The sequence below is a fragment of the Fonsecaea monophora genome (genome assembly GCF_001642475.1).
Source record: "Fonsecaea monophora strain CBS 269.37 chromosome Unknown Scaff2, whole genome shotgun sequence".
Taxonomy (NCBI): Eukaryota; Fungi; Ascomycota; class Eurotiomycetes; order Chaetothyriales; family Herpotrichiellaceae; genus Fonsecaea; species Fonsecaea monophora.
Genome location: NW_019173933.1, coordinates 202,890 through 222,900, shown reverse-complemented (window position 1 = coordinate 222,900; position 20,011 = coordinate 202,890). Strand labels below are relative to the sequence as shown.

Sequence of the window (20,011 nt, the reverse complement as noted above, 5' to 3'; positions counted from 1 at the left end):
AATTCATGCTCGGTACTGTGACCCTCACAATTGCGATTTCATCATCGCTTTTCTTATTCCAAGAAGATTTTCTGGTTTGTTCTCTTCCCCCGCCATCCAGCTGTTGGCTCGGCCCTGACGATTTTGCGATTCCCCCTGTCACTCTTGTCCGATAATGGTTGTTGCTTTTCGATAGGATGATGGCGGCTGTGAAGGGCCTTGTCCTCAGCCATGTCCTCTCCCGGTGCCAGAACGTTGCGCTGTTCTACCGATTGCTATCATGGTATACACTCTTCCCTCCGCGCATGGCTTGTGGAATTGTGCGTTCTGACTGCGAATAGACCTGCTAGCGACCTTCATCCGCCAGACTCGCCCTCAAACACGAACGAGACTTCGAGATGTCGAGCAACAGCATCGAACGTTCCACGACTACTTTGTCACACATCTCCCATCCTCCTCTCTTCATCCCGACTCGCGCTCTCTGACCGGCCTTGCCCACAAGTTTCCGCGGCAGGCTTCCACGCCGCATACTCCTGATGGGACATCTGCCCCCGCTACCCATCCGTCGATTTCTCGAGACACCACCGTAGTCCGCATTCCGCTCAGGAGCGCCAAACACCACTATGGCGCATTTGTGTCCAGAGGTAGCAGACCATACAACGAAGACTCTCACCAAGCGGGCGTCATCGAGCTCCCTGCATTCGCCAAAAAGGCCCCGTTGTCTCTCACCTTGAGCAAAACTCCTGGAGAGGGCACTTCTGCTGAAGGGGCGTCTGGCGATCCTCAGGTCTTCTATTTTGCCGTCTTTGATGGGCATGGGGGAGCAGAGTGCAGCGACTTTCTCCGCGAGTCGCTGCACGATTACATTGAGAAATCGGCCAAGGCGTTTGAGCTAAAGTCGAGCTTGAAGAAGAGCGATAAAAAGGACACCGGGGAAGCGCCGATACTTGGGGGACTTGACGGGGACGAGAACCAGCAAAGAGAGGGCAGGAAGGTGCTCGACAAGCTAGAAGTCAACAAGGGCGGTCCCAAAAAAGGCGACGACGAGTCGACGCCTAAAGACAACAAGCCACACCCAAGTGATCCTCCGCTGATCCAGTGCGCCAACAAAAGGAACATTCGACAATTGGAGAAGGAGCTGACAAGGAACTGGAAAGAGCTCGTGGGTGGGTACTTTCGTCGCTTTAAGCCCGCCTACTTTTCTATCTACAACGGGTATCAGAGGTTGGGCGAGGAGTCGGATGCTCTGAGGCAAGCGGGCGAAGACGTCGACTGCGGGGTGGCCATCGAGGAGGTCATGACTTATGCTTTTCTGAAAGCAGACTACGATTTTGTCGCCGCTCAAGCAGCGAAGAACTCAGAAAGCGTGGACAATACGAGGGCTGAAAGACCACTGAACGAAGGAGACATCCTGGGTGAACCTCACAGGTTTGCGACACATCTTGGTGGACCTCAGAGATTCAGAGGTGGGAGTACTTGCAGTGTGGCAATGGTATCGACGCCATCGCCTACGCCCTTCTGGAACCCCGCGACCACATCCACATTGCTGGTGGCTCATGTTGGGGACACAAGAATTATACTCTGCTCTACGGTCACAGGGCAAGCAATACCTTTGACCACGAATCATCACCCCTCGTCACCAGTGGAGAGCAACAGACTTAGAAGGTATGCGGCGTCATTTGTGACTGACTCGTTTGGTGAAGAGCGGATCTTGGGGTTGGCCAATACGCGAGCATTTGGTGATATCGCCTCGAAGAGAATGGGTGTGAGCGCGGAACCTGAGATCAAGAGGGTAGAAATGGGGCCGGCCGAGTATTCATTCGCGGTTTTGATGTCGGACGGCGTTTCTGGCACGCTAGATGATCAAGAAGTCGTGGACATTGTCAAAGAAGCTAAGACGCCCGAGCAGGCCGCGCGGGATGTAGTCAATTTCGCCACAGAGGTATCTTCTGAAGGCGACAATGCTACTTGCTTGGTGGTGAGGATGGGTGGATGGGAGCGACGACAAGAGGGCGGCAATGGAAGCCTGGGAACCAAGGAGATGCGAGATTTTAAGAGACAACAGGCATCTGATCCCAGAAGTCGGCAGCAATAGAAGGGGTGGCCTGAAGGCATTCTATAGGCAGACTATATTATCTACTGTAAATATATAATGGGTACCTACATCAGGTGGTGGTGGTGGTGCTATAATGTTGTATACATCTGCGATATACCTCCCTACCGTGCTGCCTCAGCATCTGGTCTCCCAAGTTGGAAATGTAACCATGTGGCTATCCCCCGTCTCGATTGTCCATTCAGCACCGTTGGAAGCGCAGACGAGGGCCAGTCGGACCAGGGAATTGATTCGTCCGAATGGACATCGCTCCATCCGCGGTTCCGGGAAGAGACCCTGATCCAGAACGCATGTCCAAGAAGAGGAAATAAATATCCACGCAGTCGTTAGCACGGCCAGGCTTCCCCTCAGAATTGTGACTTTGTAATCTCTCCTCTAGTTCTGTCAATGTCTGTTTCTTGTCCATCTGTGCGCTGAATCAGCCAAATTGTATTAGCCTTTGAAGTTGCCCGAAAAGACACGCGCGACTTTGCTCGTCCATCCCGCGCCAGTCCGCAAGCCAAAAGCAACAGATTCCCCGAGTCTCCAGTCGATACGGGCCTCCTTATCAGACTGGCGTCCCCCCTTCGCTACGCCTCTCTCTCTCCCTACCCTGATCGAGCAGTTGTCCACGAGACTCGACGTCCCTGAGCTTCGTCACCCATCCTCTCCTTAAGCCTCGTCCAACTCTCGGAACGCACAGCCATCGACGCCTGCTACAGAGCGGACTTATCATGGGACAAAAGGATCGAGCCGTGGGAGCAAACGGCCATATCAGTGGTGTCAATGGACACGCAAAAGTAAACGGCACCGTGCCAATGAGTACAAAAGTGGAGGAGGACATTTACGAGGAGGAAAACATCTTCCTCTTCATCCCCAACATCATCGGTATGGAATTACATACAAGTTCACACGTGGACGGACAGTCTCCCTGTCGCCCGTGCATGCACCAAGAATTGCGATCTGACTGTGCACATTGCTACAACTATAGGATATGCTCGAATCATCCTCGCCCTCGCCTCTTTATACTATATGCCCCTGCACCCTCGCACGTGCTCCGGCCTGTACAGTTTCTCCTGCATTCTCGATGCGGCAGACGGCCTTGCTGCGCGCCGATACAACCAGTCCACCACTTTCGGCGCAGTGCTGGACATGGTGACCGACCGCTGTACAACCTCTTGCTTGCTTGTTTTCCTCGCCTCGGCGTTCCCGAGGTGGTCGATCATCTTCCAGGGACTGATCAGTCTGGATTTGGCGAGTCACTACGTTCACATGTATGCGACCCTGACCATGGGCGGACAAAGTCATAAGAAAGTGGACTCGAGCCGGAGCTGGATTCTACATCTGTATTACACGAATAAGGTGCGTTACATCTCTCGGGACAACTGATTGTCGACTTTGCTAGCGGCGGCGGCTGACCTGGATGGGGAATTGCTGTAGGTCGTGCTTTTCATGTTCTGCGCTCTGAACGAGCTCTTTTTCATTGCCCTTTACCTCCTCTCCTTTTCCTCGCCTCTACTATCCCCCTCGCTTCTGGTCACCAGTGAGAGCGGCCTATCGTCCACCCAACCCGGGTCACCCGCACACCCCAAACCCAGCGCCATCTTTGTCAATCCCTGGAGTGCGGGGGCGATGGAAATGGCTCGCGCAAACAAGATGGATAGCACTATTCCCTGGATTCTGGCAGGGATCAGCGCCCCCATCATGCTTGGGAAGCAGATCATCAACGTCATTCAGCTGGTCAAGGCCTGCAAGTGGTTGGGCGAAGGAGACGTGGCAGCGAGGAGAAAGGCAGGCATCACAAAGATGAGAAAGAAGAAGGCGTAAAAGAAACGGGGTTGCGACATCCTGCAGAGCAGGACTTTGCTGTGAGCTATATTCGAGCGGGTTGCGTACGCCAAAGTCTGGCGCGTGGATTGTATATGTGTATGGAAATTTGGACATGGCAGCCACGGGCACTAGTGGATCAAGATCGCAGACCCCCTGAGACGAGCCACATACCAACGAACGCCTCCTATCCAATGGACCGAGACAGATGAACCGCAGCACTCGATGCGACAGAAATGCAGCGTTGCTCCACTTGAGCACAGGGACGGTATTTAGGAGTATCGGGAGTCAGTCAACCGCTTCAAGGGCAGAGTGGTCCGCAAGGAAAAGGTTGAACTTGAAGTCAGGCGACGTTGGGTCATTTCAGCAAAGCGGGTTATGGCTGGCGACTTCTGTACCTGTAGGGCAATGGCGAATGGACGACAATCCCACTTCCAGCTATTGTGATGTTTCGGGGAAGGGCGTCAAAGGGAAACCGGGTACAATAATATCTCCGTGGCCATCTCCTGGGTTTGGATCTGGTGGACGGGCAACGGCGAAAGAACAAGGGTTTGTCTGATTGGGGTTTCTTGGAGTCGAAATTCAGATGTTGCGGACAGGACATACTGTACGAGGTATTATTGTTACATAGATATCGGTGGTCTTTGGAGCGTATATATATTTTCAACTGAGAAGGACCGTACTCGGTCCGAGGTACAGTCAATCTAATAGCGAGGACGTTGTCTGACTGTCTCTCGTTGATATTGGACTGGGACTGTCTGAACATTACCCACCCAGGTAGTCAACTTGAGTATGTATATCTGTGTAAAGTATATGGGCATAAACAAAGGAAGTACAGAGCACCCAATTCCTAGCCAAGTACCTAGGTAGGTCTGTATAATGTATCATGTATAATATATATACTCCTTAAGCGTCTTGACCCCCACTTCACACATGTACAAGTACGGAGTATAAGGCGTAGAGGTATTCGGTACACGTGTACCTCGTAGTTAACGGCCACAACGGTCATCATGCATCGGCGGCTATAGGCTATGGGTTACCGGGCACAGGCTACAGGGGAGTCCCTTGTAAGAGGCTGCCCCAGCATCGGATTCTAGTACCGAACCTCGTCAGGGCCATGGTCAATACTTTGTATGCCACCTACACTCTACCTGACACATACATTACCCCTACAATACCGTTACCTCGCGATTGAGAATATACGCTCAAAAATATATACAACAGCAAAAACTTAGACATTGGCCCAACCTAAGTCAGGCGCGGTCGCTAAGAAACTGATCCTCTTCTACTTTGCCCATCACCCACCCTGCGCCCACACCCGCCATGATAGTAGAAGAGGCCGTTTTTTAAATCAATAGGATCCTCGCCAAGATATAGAATCCCAGATGGATGGTGGGCACTGGCCAGGTGACCTATAACCTTCCAAGGCAGAGGAAACATGTCTTAACCCAGCGCAAGAGCGAAACCCGTCGGTTTCGAACTCGAGGCCTTGTCTAAAATTCGGGGTTTCTCTGTATTCCACTGCAAGTCCCAGCGCCAGGACATCCGCAGGGTATACGCAGCGAGAAGGTCAGTCAATCATTAGCAATTCCACGTTCATTTGTTTGCCCACCCAGGCAGGTAACATCCTCTGGAATGCCGACCAGGATTGTGCGAGTGTAATCTTTATTCTGGTCTTTTCCGTTTCCTGAAGGGAGAGTCACTCTTCATCAGACTTGGCGGATGGACGTGAAGATGGACTGGAATCGGAAAAGGGTAGGTAGGCCTGGACAAGTGAATCTGCTGCGCACCCTGGTTCACCAGGACAAACACTCCATCTCTTCGACCCTCCTCACAGTTCAATCAACGCGTACATGAACAGTCGAGTTCTCCCTTCGGCCATTGACCAGAACGCCAGTCACGCTTCGCCAGGCAATCTCTGCTTCCATCCCCATCTGCGATTCTAAAAAAGGTGTGAGTTGAGGACGTTCACACCTTCTCGCATATATATCTGATCGGTGTTCGCCCGGTCGTGCTAGTAATGCTGGCGAGTGAAGCTCCCATCTCAAATCGTGACAAGCTCTTGCATGTCCCACAACGATCCCAAGTGTGTAGCTGGTCAGTCGCTACTGGCAAGACAGGCGGGAGGTTCCTTTGAGAATTGAGCATTGTAGAAAATGCCCACCGGGTGAGATACCAGAAGACAGCAAAGGGGAGACCAGTCAAGTGCTGATGATTTGTGAGAATGGATTCCCACCAACCTACATCAAGGTATGTCGGGTTGAAAACAATTTTGGCAATCGGCAACAAGCCTCAGACCATAGGATGCAGGTTGGACAGAAACTGGCGTGGAAGAATGGAGACATGGTCAGTGTCGCTGATAGGATCTTCGAGAATGTCAGAGCGTGCGACGTACATGGCTGAAGCGAACAAACAGGAGAATAAACGGACCGCAAAATCCGAGATCCAGCAAACACAGCGAGGAACAACTCAAACCTAGTGATTGGTCGTCAGTTTCCTCCTGGACTCATGCGAGGTGTGCCGAGGCTTTATCAAGAAAGAAAGCACAGGTGGCATTCTCTTCTCAAACTTGTTGCTTGTTGGCCTGAGCCACAAGCATGCGTCTGCTGTGCTGGGGAAGGGTATGATTGTCAGCAGCATCATAACTCAAAATCCTTCGTTCCCAACATCTTCCAGCAATTCCAAGAAACCCTTTGACCAAAGGGTCTTAGCAAGAGTCCACGGCATACCAGCCTTGATTTGTTGTCAAGCTGAGCTGAAGTGCTTATGGCGCTATTGCTGACATCCACCAAAGAAACTACTAACCACTACCATGTTCTTTAGTCCTAATCACTGACGTATCTCCAACCGACATTGAACACCACGCTCTGCCCAGGAGAGAGGTGTTTTCGATGGAGGCGGAGGTGGAAGTGGGCCCATGGCATAGACTGGAGGGCCTGAACCGAGAACGCCCTGCGCGATAAACGACAGAACTATTCGAGAGCGAATAGAATTGAATCGAGGAGGGTGAACCCAAAGGAGCCGGGATGGTCGTTCGCTATCAAAAAGACAGGATTTCTTATGTGGTCTAGCTTCGCGAAGCTGCTCATTGGATGAAGAAGAGGGTGATGAATGCTGAGACGCGTTCGTCGGTGCTGGACCTGATCCTTCACTATTTTTGAAGATGCCTTGGTCAGGCACAAAATGATCGAGGTGGTTTATAGAAGCAGTGAGAAGGGAACCAGGGAGACGTACATCTCGTGTCGTCATAGCCTCAATTCCTAGGAGCTGCTCAATTCTTTACTCTTGCGGGTTTAGTGTTTGAGGGCAACTTTTATGCTGAAAGGACCGATATGTTTTAAGACTTGTGTCACGCGGGCTCATGCTTCGTTCGGGGTTCCAGCAACAGCTTTCGCACTGATGTTCTCCATCAACCTTCCCTCACAGCAGCTTCAAGTGACTAGTGACTTGGTCAACTACGCTTTTGGGCCCGAGAACACCCAAAACTACAGCGCTGCCAGCCGCAATTTATGTCCTTCCGGCGTCGTGTATGATTCTGATGTAGAGCCCTAAGCTAATGGCTTATACTTAAAGCGCTTCTAATTCCTCCTCGGACTTAACTTACACTGCAGCCTTTAGCTGTCCTCCCCATTCCTAACGTTTTAGTAAAGAGGCTGAGGTGACGTAGTTAAGTAGGTATTTATAGCCCCCATCTTCGCACCATTCCAATTCTATCGACTGCTGCAGGCACCCGAATACCGGCGAATTCGAATTTGCGATGGACTGGACTTTACGAGCTCGTTGCTAAGAGTACCGAGTACTTCGCCCGGGCTGTTATCTCACGGGGAATCACGAATTGGGGAAGTTCCAGGGGTCTCCGGCCCGTTTCCCTTCTCTACCTAGGTAATTTCGCCAAACTCTGGGCAGAGACTAGGCATGTTGACTTGTAACCACCAGGGAGTCTTTATACGCGGATCAACATTATTCCGAGAACATAGCAGCCAATTCATCGCTCTTTACCTCTCCGCTGAGTCCACACCCCGGAGTATTTATGAAATTTGTAATGGAGCGGGGAGAAAAGCCCCCATGGGGCGGGAGGAGTATGGAACTATATAAGAGACACGTCGAAGAGTTGTACTTTCATGGAGTGGTCACAAGCGAGGAAGACGGCAATCGCAAAGAAAGGTCCAGCTTCCTAATCTATTCGGAAGAAACGCACCAGCCATGGCTCCCGACCAAAAGCAAGAGCTGCATCTTACTCAAATCCAACATCTCGAAGGCCATGTACAGGAAATCGACGAAGACCCTCACCGTCTCGCATTGGAAGACAATCCCGAGGAGGCGCCACGCGTCGAGTGGTCCGTTATCCTCGCTGTATTTGTGAGTTGTCTTTCTTTCCATTGCTCGACGCAGCCAAAGTCCACTCCAGTCGTGACTACGAGCTCGAGCTGTCACTTACCGAATGAATAGTTTCTTGGCCTCTCTTTCGTCGGCCCCGTAGCCATGGGCTTTCTCATGATGTCGTCGGTCCTGGTGCAGATCGGAACTGAACTCGGGGACCTTACTCCCATAGTCTGGATGGTTGGAGGATGGTCCATCGCTGCATCAGTGTCCTTCTCAATCGCCGGTGCATTGAGCGACATCTTCGGCCGTCGATGGATCGTTCTCTCTTCGCAACTTTTTTGCATTATTGGTTCAGTATGTCCTGTCTTCCCCGATCTGGTCTACCCCCAGCTCATTTGACGACAGATCGTCGCCGTCACTGCTCACAAAACTGTTACCCTGGTGCCCGCTGAGACCTTGATTGGAGTTGGGTGCGGTGTGTCTTGGACCGCGGTTGCAGGTATCCAAGAGCTCCTACCGAACAAATATCGGTAAGAAATTTGTAACTCCTAGGCAAACTGACAGAGCTGAATCCAAAGAACAGGGGTATCGGTATGGCTTGGACGGAACTACCCATCAATATCCCATGGGGCACCGCCGCAGTGATTTTCGCCAACCTACTCACTGAGCATGCTTCCTGGCGTTGGATCTACTACATCGCCATCATCTACAATGTAATCAGCTTGGTCGGGATTGCAGTATTCTACTTTCCACCCACGCGTCCTCAGGAGGATTATGAAAAATCCCGCTGGAAGGAATTTCTGGAGCTAGACTGGATTGGAGCCATACTCTACGCCGGCGGATTGACTGTCTTCCTTCTCGGTTTCAGCTGGACAGGGCAATCCGGTCACGCCTGGGCCAGTGCTTCGGTTATTGCACCGATCATCATTGGCTTCGTGGCCTTGACGGCTTGTTTGGTGTATGATTTCACCCTGGCCAAAGCCCCGCTCTTTCCATGGGAGCTCATGCGAGACTTTCGCGACTACACCGCCTACCTGGTCATTATCTTTGTCGCAGGAATGATTTTCGTCGCCATGGCAGGGCTAGGACCTCAAGCTTCGCTGTACATGTTCAGCCACGACCCGATGGAAATAGGGCTCATCGCCCTCCCCTATGGATTTATGCTGAACGTCACAGCTTCACTGATCCCTGCCTTAGTCCACAAGATTGGGTATATCAAATATCAGATGATCGCACTGTTAGTGTCCCAGACCCTTTTTGTGGCCCTGTACGCAGTCGCGGTCCCGCGCAACAAATCTGCATGGATGGCCTTCCTTTGCTTCGGGCAAACCCCATTCTCCGGAATCACGGGCTTGGCCTATATTGCTGCCGGTCTTAACGTCAAACAGAAACATCTGGGCATCGCCATGGGCCTCATCGGTACTTTCCGGTGTGCTGGTGGCAGCGTCGGCAACGCCATCTTCAGCACGATTCTTAACTCAGTTCTTGATGGACAACTCGCTCCTCGCATTACCAACGCTGCTACTGCAAATGGATTCGCTACTTCAGGGCTGGAGACACTGATCCCAGCTGTTCTGGAGGATGGCGCGGGTGTTCCAGGCGTCCTAGAAGCTGTACCAGATATTACTCCAGAAGTGGTAGCTGCTGTGCAACAAGCCTTTAAAGAGGCATACGGCTATGCCTTCAAACAAGTCTTCTACGCCACCATTCCATTCGGAGTCATTGCCATCGCTTGCGCAGCGGTCCTCAACGACCCGTCTAAGTATCTCACCAACCATGTCGCCGTTCACATGCGCAAGACCGTGCTTGATCATCATGGACATGACAATGAGCAGACGGCGGAGCATAAAAACTCTGAAAAGGCCGCGCCTATTGAACCCAGGGAGTAAATGCTTCTGCGCGATTAAAGGAGTTCACGTTTCAACACCGAGCTATGGTTCTCAATGTTTCATTGAGGCGAGAAATTAAGACCAAACGGCCCAAATCGAAGCCACTAGAACTCGATATCTGATCGCTGGGTAGCCATGCCTCAGTATTGGAGTGCAGCAAAGTTACAAGCATAGTCATTCAGTGGCCTGCTGGATGCGCAATTCTACACCTTTAATCTCTTGAAGCCTTTAGGCCATCAACTTAGCTCGTGAAATAACTCGAGTGCCGTGGCTTTTTCATTTCGTTGTGGTACTCCGCCTGGGAACATTGTGCTCTAGCACTCCTTGATGACTTGGATCAAGCTATGGAGGGATACTGTGATATAACAATTTTATTGTTGTTTTGATTGATCAATCTTTTCCGCTTTACATGAGATTTGTATTAGAGGCAGACATGATCGCGACCATGACGAGGTTATGATACTTCTGGCAGAGCGTGGATGAAACCTCATGTCAGTTGAACAACAAACCGAGCAGTCCGAGAATGCGCTGCGTAGAATCACCATCCATCAATGGTTTTCATCACCCATGGTCTCGGGCGATCTCTACCTCTGACCCGCTTCGCTTCACCTCACCATCCGGGGACCGCTCTTTGGCCGCCTTTTAAGATCCTTCTCGGGTTCTCCGGCCTCCAGCCGCTTAATGAGTTCCTCAGGGACAAAGTCGACTCCCATAGGATTCATGGTAAACTCGGGGCCCTCCATAAAGGCCGTGGCTTCCTCATTGGTGTCGTAGTTGTCCACCTGGGACTCGACTTCATTTCCATCCGGGTCGGCGTAGTATAGGCTGGTAGTGGGGCCGTGGTTGACGCACCACGAAGGAAGGATGCCCAACTTCTTGCGTTGGAGGTAGATAGTCATCAGGTCCTCGAGAGTGTCGTAGGCGAAGGCGACATGGGCCATTCCACATGAGTGTGCCGCGTCGGCCACACGGGGTACAGCGCCATCGAAGCCCGTAATGGCAATTCTATGGTGTTCATCGTCGTACGAGATGAAACTAAGTTTTTCGTTGCCCCAGACTACTCTTCCCCCAAGGAAGACCAAATACCAGTCCACCATTGCTCGATAATTTTCAGGCTTCGTTCGAAGCACAACATGGCAAAGCCTCGAAGGGCTCTTAATCGGTCCCTCGGCGGTGATTTTCGTCATGATTGGTAGAAATAATCTTGGGTCACAAGGAGTTTTATATGATGTCGTACTGTGTTGAGATGGAAAATTCTAGTGGCCATGAAAAAGCGGATTGTGTCAAAGCATATATATATTGTTCTCAACGAAACCCCTGGTCACCTATATCGGAGATGTCGAAGCAACGAGGCTTCACTCCGGTCAGACGACGCCAAGGCGCACTGCCCGCGACAGAACTTCCTTCTAGAGAAAACGGCAGCCCCCGGGAATACCGGGGGCAGAACAATGTATCGAAGCAAGATCTTCAAGATGCCGACTTCTCCACCTGGAAAGAATGGAAGAACCTGTCACACGCCACCCTCCTCCCGCGGTGAAAAAGACTCAATCCACAGAGGCGCCGCAAGCTTTTGCAGAAGACCACTTTTGATACGTTGTAACCTCAATTGAGCTGTACGCCGGCCAAGGGAGGCGTTTGTGGACTGGACCGGGAAATTCCCAACATGGTATAGCTGGCGTCGAGAACCTCAGCACCCCGCGTCCCCACGATCCAGACTCGGGGCACAACCCCAGCATTTGATTCGCAATGCTTGACCCGCTGCGACTCATTTCGAATCTCAAACTAGAGTAGGACGCCGCAAGAAGAGCCCCGAGGTTACTGCGCAAGCGGCCAATGTGCTCTTGCCAAAGCCGGGTGACTCTACTCCTCGACATCGGTCTAAAATTTTCATGTTGTCCCCGCGCCCAAAAAACAGTTTACAGCAATTGTTTTATGCTCATCACTTCGTTCGTGGAAGCAATCCGTTGTATCCGTGAAAGAGGTTTAGCTCCATATTCGTCATGGCAGATTTGCCGCTATTCTGCACATACTGTGGACGAGGCTTTAGTCGACACGAGCATCTCCAGCGCCATATCTTCACGCGTAAGCTTCTGGCCGATGTCACTCCCATTCACATGATCTTGCGGCTAATGCTTGCTGGAACAGACACCAATGTCCGCCCTTTCGAATGCCATGTCTGCAAATTGACATTCACAAGGAAGTAAGTAGCCCGAAGTCATGCTGTGTGGAATCATGGCAGCATACCTCGGTACACATATACTCATGTCGTCAGTGATCTCTTAAGAAAACACTCCATGGTCCATCAGGCTGGCGCTAGAGATAAAGATAAAGCAAATGTCGGTTCAAAAACACCATCCGAATTGAGACTACGAAATGGTCCCGCTTGCGTCAACTGTGCCAAAACAAAGATCAAGTGTGACGGTAAGAAGCCATGTGCTCGATGCGTAGCGAAAGGGATGAACTGCATGACACGGCCACGTAAGCCGCGTCGCCCACGATCGAAGCCAGTTGTACCCGCGTCGACCGGCCCAAATGGCACCACGACCACGACCACCACGAAACCCGGTTCAGACGCGCCAGATCATCTGTCAAATCAGCACCAAGCCGATAGCGAGCCTGCGGATTCCAACGACGCGCTCAGCGCCTCGGGAAGTGACAACCAGGGCGAGATGAGCACAATACCAACAGAATCTCACTCCCCTCCACAGCCTGCGACCCATGACATGGCCGACCAGAGTGCAGGCTCTAAAGACCAAGCACTCATCTCCCGCAGTACTATGAAGCAGCAAATGGAAGATCCTGATGATTCATTCATGCATAGCCTGACGATAGCCGACCCCCAGGTGCCACTCGACTTGATGGACATTGACTCAAGTCTACAGATGGACCCACAGAACAACCTATCTGGAGGCTACACCATGTTTACACTACACGCGAACGAGGATTGGGAATCGTTGATGGGCATGTTTGGCTCAATACCAGACAGTCCACATCTCTTGTCGACGCACTCGAATACCACAGCAAAGCAAGATTCTTTCTCAAAACAACAGTCCAAGGAGCCTAAGTTACAACAGCAGGGTAATCATTACTCGGACCATACTTCCGTGAAGGACCAGCATGATCCTTCTACCACCATGTTTACGCGTTGGGCCGACTCGCAGCCCTTCGTGCCTTCCTACCTTCCAGTGGCGAAAACACAGGTCGAGTCGGGTTCCTCTGAGCTACCGGAACAATCCTTAGCAGCCACTCACAAACATGCTCACGAAAGCCCCGACAAGCCGTCGACCATGGCATGGCCGGCAGCAGGCCTGTCAGTCCCAACCACGTCCCCACTCGTTTTAAGCCCAGCCCAAGACTCGCCAATCGATAATAGGACTACTGTCGATTTTCCGAAAGACGTCCATCACTGGACCATGCTACAATGCTGCCCATTCGACTTGTCGATTGCCCCAACAAGGGCGAAAGATAATCTGGTTTACCTCGAGCGACTCTCGAAAAATGGAGACTCCTGGCATGGGGCGGACGGAGCTCCTGATGGGCAAGCATTTGATATGACTGACGATTTTCAGAGAACTCCAGTGTCCTTGATGACTCGAGAGAAGATGTCTGCTATCATTCAAAGCTTTTTTCGAAGAGCCCTAGACATGCATGGCTTTGGTTATACTCCGCGTACCTTTGCTTCGCAGACTGCTGGTGGATGGTTTACATCTTCAACTTTTATTCTTTTACCACCTCCAGCAAGCATCGAACGATTTTTGTACAACTATGTCCAGTTTACTGATCCCTTTTACCCGCTCATTCCGGCGAGACATTTCGATCCGAATCAACTCGTTGATGACGAGAACGAGCAAGCAGCAACGCTGATGTTGCTGTTGATGATAGCGTCTGGCGCCATGATGGATTCGGCGAGCAGGTCCATACGCTTTGCCGCTGGACTTACCGAGGTCTCGCGGATCGCACTCTCTGACATTCTGGAGAAGCATAATAGTTTGTCCACCAGCGAGCTGATCCTCAAATGCGCCCTGCTATTCATCGTTCAAGCCGCTTGGAGCGGAGATAAGTGGCAGATGGACATCGGGGAAGGCCATCGATCAATGTACATTGCGGTATGTTCGCGCTTTGCTCTTTGTCTGTTTCGCAAGGCTTGAATGACCTGAGCATCGTTCTCCGATTACCGGGAATTGGTGGATGCTGACTTTGCCTTCTTAGATGTTGCGGAACTCTCGGTATCTCGCACAGCAAACCGTGGCAACGCCAACGGGTGTGACCGAACAGGACCTGGACGCGCTTTGGAAGGCGTGGATAAAATTCGAGAGCCGGAATAGGTATGACCCTGTCTCTCGTCCATGAGAAAGAAACTAACCGCAGTCAACACGGCAGACTTGCTTATGATTGGGTTCTAGCCGACCAGGAATTGTGCCTTTTTCACGGGCACCCAACCAAGTTCTCCGTCGCTGAACTGGAAGCACCACTTCCTGATAAAGACGAGCTGTGGCTAGCACGTAATTCAGAGGAGTGGAAACAAGTCCTTGACCACGAGGATGGAGTTATCCAGACTTGCTCTGAAGCTCTCTCTCAACGCCCCAAGCATTCTCTTCGACTTCTATTCCAGCTCTTCCTCGACAATGACCTTAATCAATCTGGCCTGGCCATAACGCCGCTACGACTCCGGCTTCTGCTGTATCCGATACAAACGCTTATTCAACAATATTGTCAACTTCTGAACATCTTTTCCGACTCGGGAATTTCAGTTACGGTTTCCAAGACTATGACCCGAACATCATCCCTTATCCGAGTTGAGGAGATTCAGAATCTCCTACAGAGGTGGTGGTCTCTCACGGAAATGTGCGTGCCAGTTGGTGGAAGGCAACAACGCATGACGGAAGCTAACTACATCCTATACCACCTCATCAGCCTTGACGTTCATACTTCGTTCAAAGAAATGGAAGCATTTGCCAGAGGATGTCGGCCAGACTGGACCTCTTCCCGGACCCCATACACAGCGGAACGATGGATCTACGCAGTCCCTGAGGCGCTTTTCCACTGTGGCCAGATTTTACGACTGGTTCGTGATATGCCTCCTAATGCACGCCCTGTTTGGTGGGCTGCGGCAATATACCGGGTCACTATTGTTCTATGGATCTATAGTCTTTCTTATACGTTCGGGCCTTCCCAGCCTGCCCAGCCGCATCCTGGTTTAGACTCGATCAAACAGCAAGAGCCAATCCAAATCGACCAAGTCTTGTCCAAAGACCCCCGCACGATACAGTTCCTCAAATACAACAGAGGAGATCCTCGTTTAACCAAGTCGGATGGAACATCGGCAAAATTCGACAGTCCTTCTACGGTTCTAGCGCTGTGTATCGCCGCCGTCGACGGCGGACCGGGCAGCTCGTGGTTTGCAACTGGCGTCAAACAGAAACTGGAACACTTGGCCAAATTATGGCACTAACCAGGCTCGGAAGATCTGGCTTGTCTGCTGTGAGCGATGCATGATGATGCACACGAGGAATACTGGAAATGTCTACAGAGGCAAGCACAGGCTGAAATGACACGGCTGTGTGAGAGCACATCGTAGATCAAGGCTTGTCAGCGTCATCAAATTCAATGGTCATATTTGATCTGATTCTGTCTGTAGTTAACTTTCAATTATGTGCAATGTCCGCCAGACCTAGATGTCTGTCCTCCGCTTGACGTGAAATTTGACCGTTTTGGCATGCGGACTCATGATTCCGCGGTCGTTAGAAACCATCAAGTCTGGGGTCGTGGACTCGTCCAGTTGTATGTCGTATCGCGCATACAAGGCCGAGACGACCAGTAATAGCTGCAGGCGGGCAAGGTGGAGGCCAATACAGTTGCGTGGACCAGTACTGAAGGGCCGGAAGGCGAGCTTCATCTCGGGAGTGGCATTACTCCACCGATCAGGCACAAATGATTCGGCGTCCGGGAAGATGCCTTCGTTGCGGTGTGTCGTGTACGCCAGGTTGCAGACTCGTGTGCCCGCGGGCACGTAGGTGTTGCCGATGACCTTGCCGGGAGATATTCGCGGCAGGTTCACGGGGATGGGGCCCCGAAGTCGTAGGGTTTCTTCCAGGACGTTATTTAGCAGAGGCTGTGAAGAAGAAGAAGACGCAGAAGAAGAAGAAAGGGTCAGTCCATTTTCTCTCTCAAAAACATTTGTGACCACAGAACAACGCGCGCGAGGCACTTACCAGCTGCTCCACCGTCTCGAAGAGTGGAAAGGCGTGTTTGTTGGGTACCGCGTCGCGGATTTCTTTGACAAGCCGGGCTTTGATGTCCGGATGGGTGTCGACTTCGTAGAGCAGGTACAAAAGGGTGCTGAGCGACGTTTCGCTCCCGGCTTGAATGAAGAGGATGGCATTCTCCATGAGTTCGAGATCGGTCAGAGGTTTAGTGATCTTCTCGTCCGTGGTTTCGACGACCCGCTTGAGGAGCGAGCCCTCCTTGACGGCGCCAACCTCCAAGCGGGCCCGGAAGTCCTGGATGCGCGATCGTGCGAACTGGATCAGACGCGGTCGGGCCTTGACCGCCTCCTGCACGTATGTCGTTGGCAGCCACTCGACAAATGGAAACATGCCCCTCAACGCCGAGATGTTCTGCACTGCGTCCGCGTCCTTGGCCTCCTGTATGTACTCGCCTTGGAGGTTGTTGAAACACTTGTCGAAGGCCAATTCACTGATAATGTCCAGGAACATATGATTGAAGGGGTTGTACACGTTGACCGGTTGAGGAGACGATTCGATGATTTCGAGAGCTCGCTCCATGATTGGAATCAATCTACTCTGTGTCTTTTTGATCTCGCTCATGGCAAAGGCATGAGACAAGAGACGTCGAATGCGGGCGTGGTCCTCACGATCCAGAGCGTTGAAGACATTTGTCGCACCTGTCACGGTAAAGGCACCGTAAAAGCCCGGGTCTTTGAGGCAAGGATTCGACGATTGTCCGTAAATATCTTTGACGGATGCAATGTCGCCGAACAGGAGCTCATTGGGTCCAATGCGAACGACGTCGCCGTATTTGGTCGACCAGGCATGACGGGTGCGAGTTGACTCGCCACGGACTGAGGCCAAGATGGTATTCCATTCCGTCAGCTTGCCCCAGAATGGCCCAGGAAACTTTGCGAGGGGATGGAACCAGATTTGGTATACGACGTAGCCGATCGTGTAAAGGACAAGGGAGCTGAAGGCCAATAGGTAAACACCCTGCGCAGGATGTTCCGTCAGTGGGAATTTTGCTTCGAGGTTCAACAGAGACATGTTGACCTTATTCATCGTGGTTTGAATCTGAAAAAGTTTGTAGGCGCAAGTGCAAATATAGTGGGAGCAAGGCTTAGAAACAGAAATAAAAATAAAAGACGGATGTCACAAGACGTGAAGCTTCGTCCGCGCTTCGAGAAGCATATTTGGGAAACGAACGCAACGAGTACAATGTTGGCTGGACTTTAGTCCGTCTGCCATCAAGCATTTCCTCGGGCGTCCTCGAGGCCCTGTCTGCCGGGTTTGTCCTCCCTGTCCTCCGCCTCCCCACGACTGTTTCCCGGGGCATTCTCCCCACAACGGGGATTATGCATGCGCATCATCTGAGGCTTGGGGAGCCGGGCACATCGCTTCTTCATGGGGAGCCGAACCCCCAATCCGAGGATAGTGACAAGGTATGCACCGTAAACTCCCCACCGTCATACACCTGGAGCCTAACGTTGGCGGTGCAGAACCCCCTATCTCTGATTATGAACGATCCCAACACCCTCTCTACCTTGCCCTTTTGGGTAATTTTCCGAAGCCCTAGATGTGCTTTGGCTTACCACTGGCCTTTGAGCTAGTTTTGCTATCAGCACACACGAAAACGTGGAAGGGGACCACTTCCCCATGGATCACGTCTCCAGATCTTCATAAAGCCATGTCCCTGTCCCCAGCCGCATTCTTTTTGCAGAGAGTCAGACGAAGACTCAAGACAAGATGGTTGCAGAGTACGAATCCAAGACCGCCGTCCGGAGCGAACCAGCCGGGCAGGTGGACCATATTGACCATGCCCCTGGCCTGGACCACGTTGTCTTCAATGCCCACGATGCGGAGGTCGCGGCTGGGGAAGTTTTGGCCCTAGTTGATACCGCCGATATGTCACGCATAGGCGATCTGAAGCTGGCAAAGGATCACCACGTATGTATTGTCAGCATATTGGGGCCACTCGAGTCCTAACAATGATACGCAGACGGTCCTGTTTCCACAGCCGAGTAGTTCGCCACATGATCCACTCAATTGGTCGTGGATGCGCAAGCATGCTCTGCTGGCTTCACTCTGCCTGGGCTCCTTTCAGTGCGATTTCACTGCCGGCATTATCTCTGCGGTCGTCCTACAGGGAGCCGAATGGAACTTGAGCCCCAACAAGGTCAACGAAGCAAGCAGTCTCAACATTCTCATGATTGGTATCGGTGGTTTCATCTGGATTCCATTCATCAATTTCTGGGGACGCGCCCCCGTATTGTTCTGGACCGCCTTGTTGGGCTTTGCCTTTACGCTGGGATGCGCAGTGGCACCTAACTTCTCGACCTACTACGCCATGCGAGGCTTACAGTCGACCTTCCAGTCGTCCTACCTCTCCGTTGGTCTCGCCTGCATCACCGACGTCTTCTTCTTCCACGAACACGCACGGAAGATTGGTATCTGGATCGCCTGTGTCTTGACTGCGCCCTATTTTGGACCAATCTTTTCCAATTTCATGCTTTACTATCTTGTCGAATGGCGGCCCGTAACGTGGATGATTACAGCCGTGTCAGGCCTCAACCTTGTCCTCACGCCATTCCTGATTGACGAATCGTTTTACAATCGCAATATCCCTGCGGAAAGCCAACCACACAGAGGCAACAAGATATCGCGTATCTTGGGCATTTGGCAGATCCGCAACCACAGCTACTTCATGCCTGTCGGCACTGCGTTTTTGAGGTACCTGAAGGTTTGCCTGAAGCCTTTGGTTATACTCTCGTTCATCTACTTGTAAGTGTCCCTCCCAGTTACCGACTGGATCTCGTCCGCGAAGGAAGTCGAACTGTCTTTCTTCTGCTCACTTCCAGTATACGTAATTGACTGGTGTCCAAAATATAGCCTTCTAGCGTACATGTGGTTTATCGGCACCGGTATTGCTGCGCCAATCCTGCTCCAGACACCCCCTAGCTACGGCGGCTACGGCTTCAGCAATAAGGCCGTGGCGTGCATGTACTTTGCGCCACTTGTGGGCGTCCTTTTGGGGGAATCTTTCGGCCATTTCTTCAACGACTGGCTGGCGTTGAGCTACATCAAGAAGCACAAAGGTGTCTTCGTGCCCGAGGTCCGACTCAAGGCCAGCTTCCTTGCCACAGTGTTCATGGTTCCCGGCCTCATTCTACTGGGCCAAGTCCTGGGCAAACACCTGCACTGGGTGGGCATCGCGTTCGGCTGGGGCATGTACACATTTGGCGCCTGTGTCACCGCTGTCGCCCTGTTTGCATACCTGTCCGATTCGTATCCCACCGCCTCGGGTGAATGCAGCGCCATACTCAATCTCTCGAGGTGTATGGGCGGGTTTGCGGTTGGTTACTTTGAACTGCCTTGGGGCCTCAAGGATGGTTATCCAGTTTCCTTTGGTGTACAGGCGGCACTTGTGGTTTCTTCGGTCTTCTTCCTCATCGGCTTCATGTTTTTCGGCAAGGCTCTAAGAAGGTGGGGCGGTCCCGTTGAGCACTGAATCGTTTCGGTCAGTCCGATCGCCACGAAGATTGAGAGGAAAGTTTGAAGGGTGCTGTCGGCCCGCTGGAATCGCGTTTTGCCTTGACCACATTGGCAATCATGTACTTGCAAATCACCAGTACACCGTAAGTGTATTGACGCGCCCAATTTGTAATTCTGGT

General features: G+C 51.9%; 7 protein-coding genes across 7 annotated transcripts; 5 read left to right on the top strand and 2 right to left on the bottom strand.

The window, feature by feature from the left end:
- Nucleotides 1-210: 210 nt before the first annotated feature.
- On the top strand, nt 211-2,074 carry AYO21_00467 (hypothetical protein; the record flags this gene model as incomplete). The annotated part of the gene is made up of 2 exons (XM_022650457.1): nt 211-262; nt 321-2,074. 2 exons carry the CDS (start codon nt 211-213, stop codon nt 2,072-2,074), a joined length of 1,806 nt encoding a protein of 601 aa, XP_022517071.1.
- A 731-nt stretch (nt 2,075-2,805) lies between these two features.
- On the top strand, nt 2,806-3,898 carry AYO21_00466 (hypothetical protein; the record flags this gene model as incomplete). Its single annotated transcript, XM_022650456.1, has 3 exons — nt 2,806-2,959; nt 3,063-3,433; nt 3,512-3,898. The coding sequence occupies 3 exons, from the start codon at nt 2,806-2,808 to the stop codon at nt 3,896-3,898; spliced, it is 912 nt and encodes a 303-aa protein (XP_022517070.1).
- Nucleotides 3,899-8,101: 4,203 nt separating this feature from the next.
- Nucleotides 8,102-10,110, top strand: AYO21_00465 (hypothetical protein; the record flags this gene model as incomplete). Its single annotated transcript, XM_022650455.1, has 4 exons — nt 8,102-8,257; nt 8,348-8,575; nt 8,627-8,751; nt 8,805-10,110. The coding sequence occupies 4 exons, from the start codon at nt 8,102-8,104 to the stop codon at nt 10,108-10,110; spliced, it is 1,815 nt and encodes a 604-aa protein (XP_022517069.1).
- Nucleotides 10,111-10,715: 605 nt separating this feature from the next.
- AYO21_00464 (hypothetical protein) lies at nt 10,716-11,297 on the bottom strand (the record flags this gene model as incomplete). The annotated part of the gene is made up of 1 exon (XM_022650454.1): nt 10,716-11,297. One exon carries the CDS (start codon nt 11,295-11,297, stop codon nt 10,716-10,718), a length of 582 nt encoding a protein of 193 aa, XP_022517068.1.
- Nucleotides 11,298-12,110: 813 nt separating this feature from the next.
- On the top strand, nt 12,111-15,562 carry AYO21_00463 (hypothetical protein; the record flags this gene model as incomplete). Its single annotated transcript, XM_022650453.1, has 5 exons — nt 12,111-12,310; nt 12,383-12,531; nt 12,619-14,216; nt 14,320-14,435; nt 14,491-15,562. The coding sequence occupies 5 exons, from the start codon at nt 12,111-12,113 to the stop codon at nt 15,560-15,562; spliced, it is 3,135 nt and encodes a 1,044-aa protein (XP_022517067.1).
- A 219-nt stretch (nt 15,563-15,781) lies between these two features.
- AYO21_00462 (hypothetical protein) lies at nt 15,782-17,387 on the bottom strand (the record flags this gene model as incomplete). The annotated part of the gene is made up of 2 exons (XM_022650452.1): nt 15,782-16,222; nt 16,323-17,387. 2 exons carry the CDS (start codon nt 17,385-17,387, stop codon nt 15,782-15,784), a joined length of 1,506 nt encoding a protein of 501 aa, XP_022517066.1.
- Nucleotides 17,388-18,086: 699 nt separating this feature from the next.
- AYO21_00461 (hypothetical protein) lies at nt 18,087-19,848 on the top strand (the record flags this gene model as incomplete). Its single annotated transcript, XM_022650451.1, has 3 exons — nt 18,087-18,287; nt 18,340-19,121; nt 19,230-19,848. The coding sequence occupies 3 exons, from the start codon at nt 18,087-18,089 to the stop codon at nt 19,846-19,848; spliced, it is 1,602 nt and encodes a 533-aa protein (XP_022517065.1).
- Between the last annotated feature and the right edge of the window lie 163 nt (nt 19,849-20,011).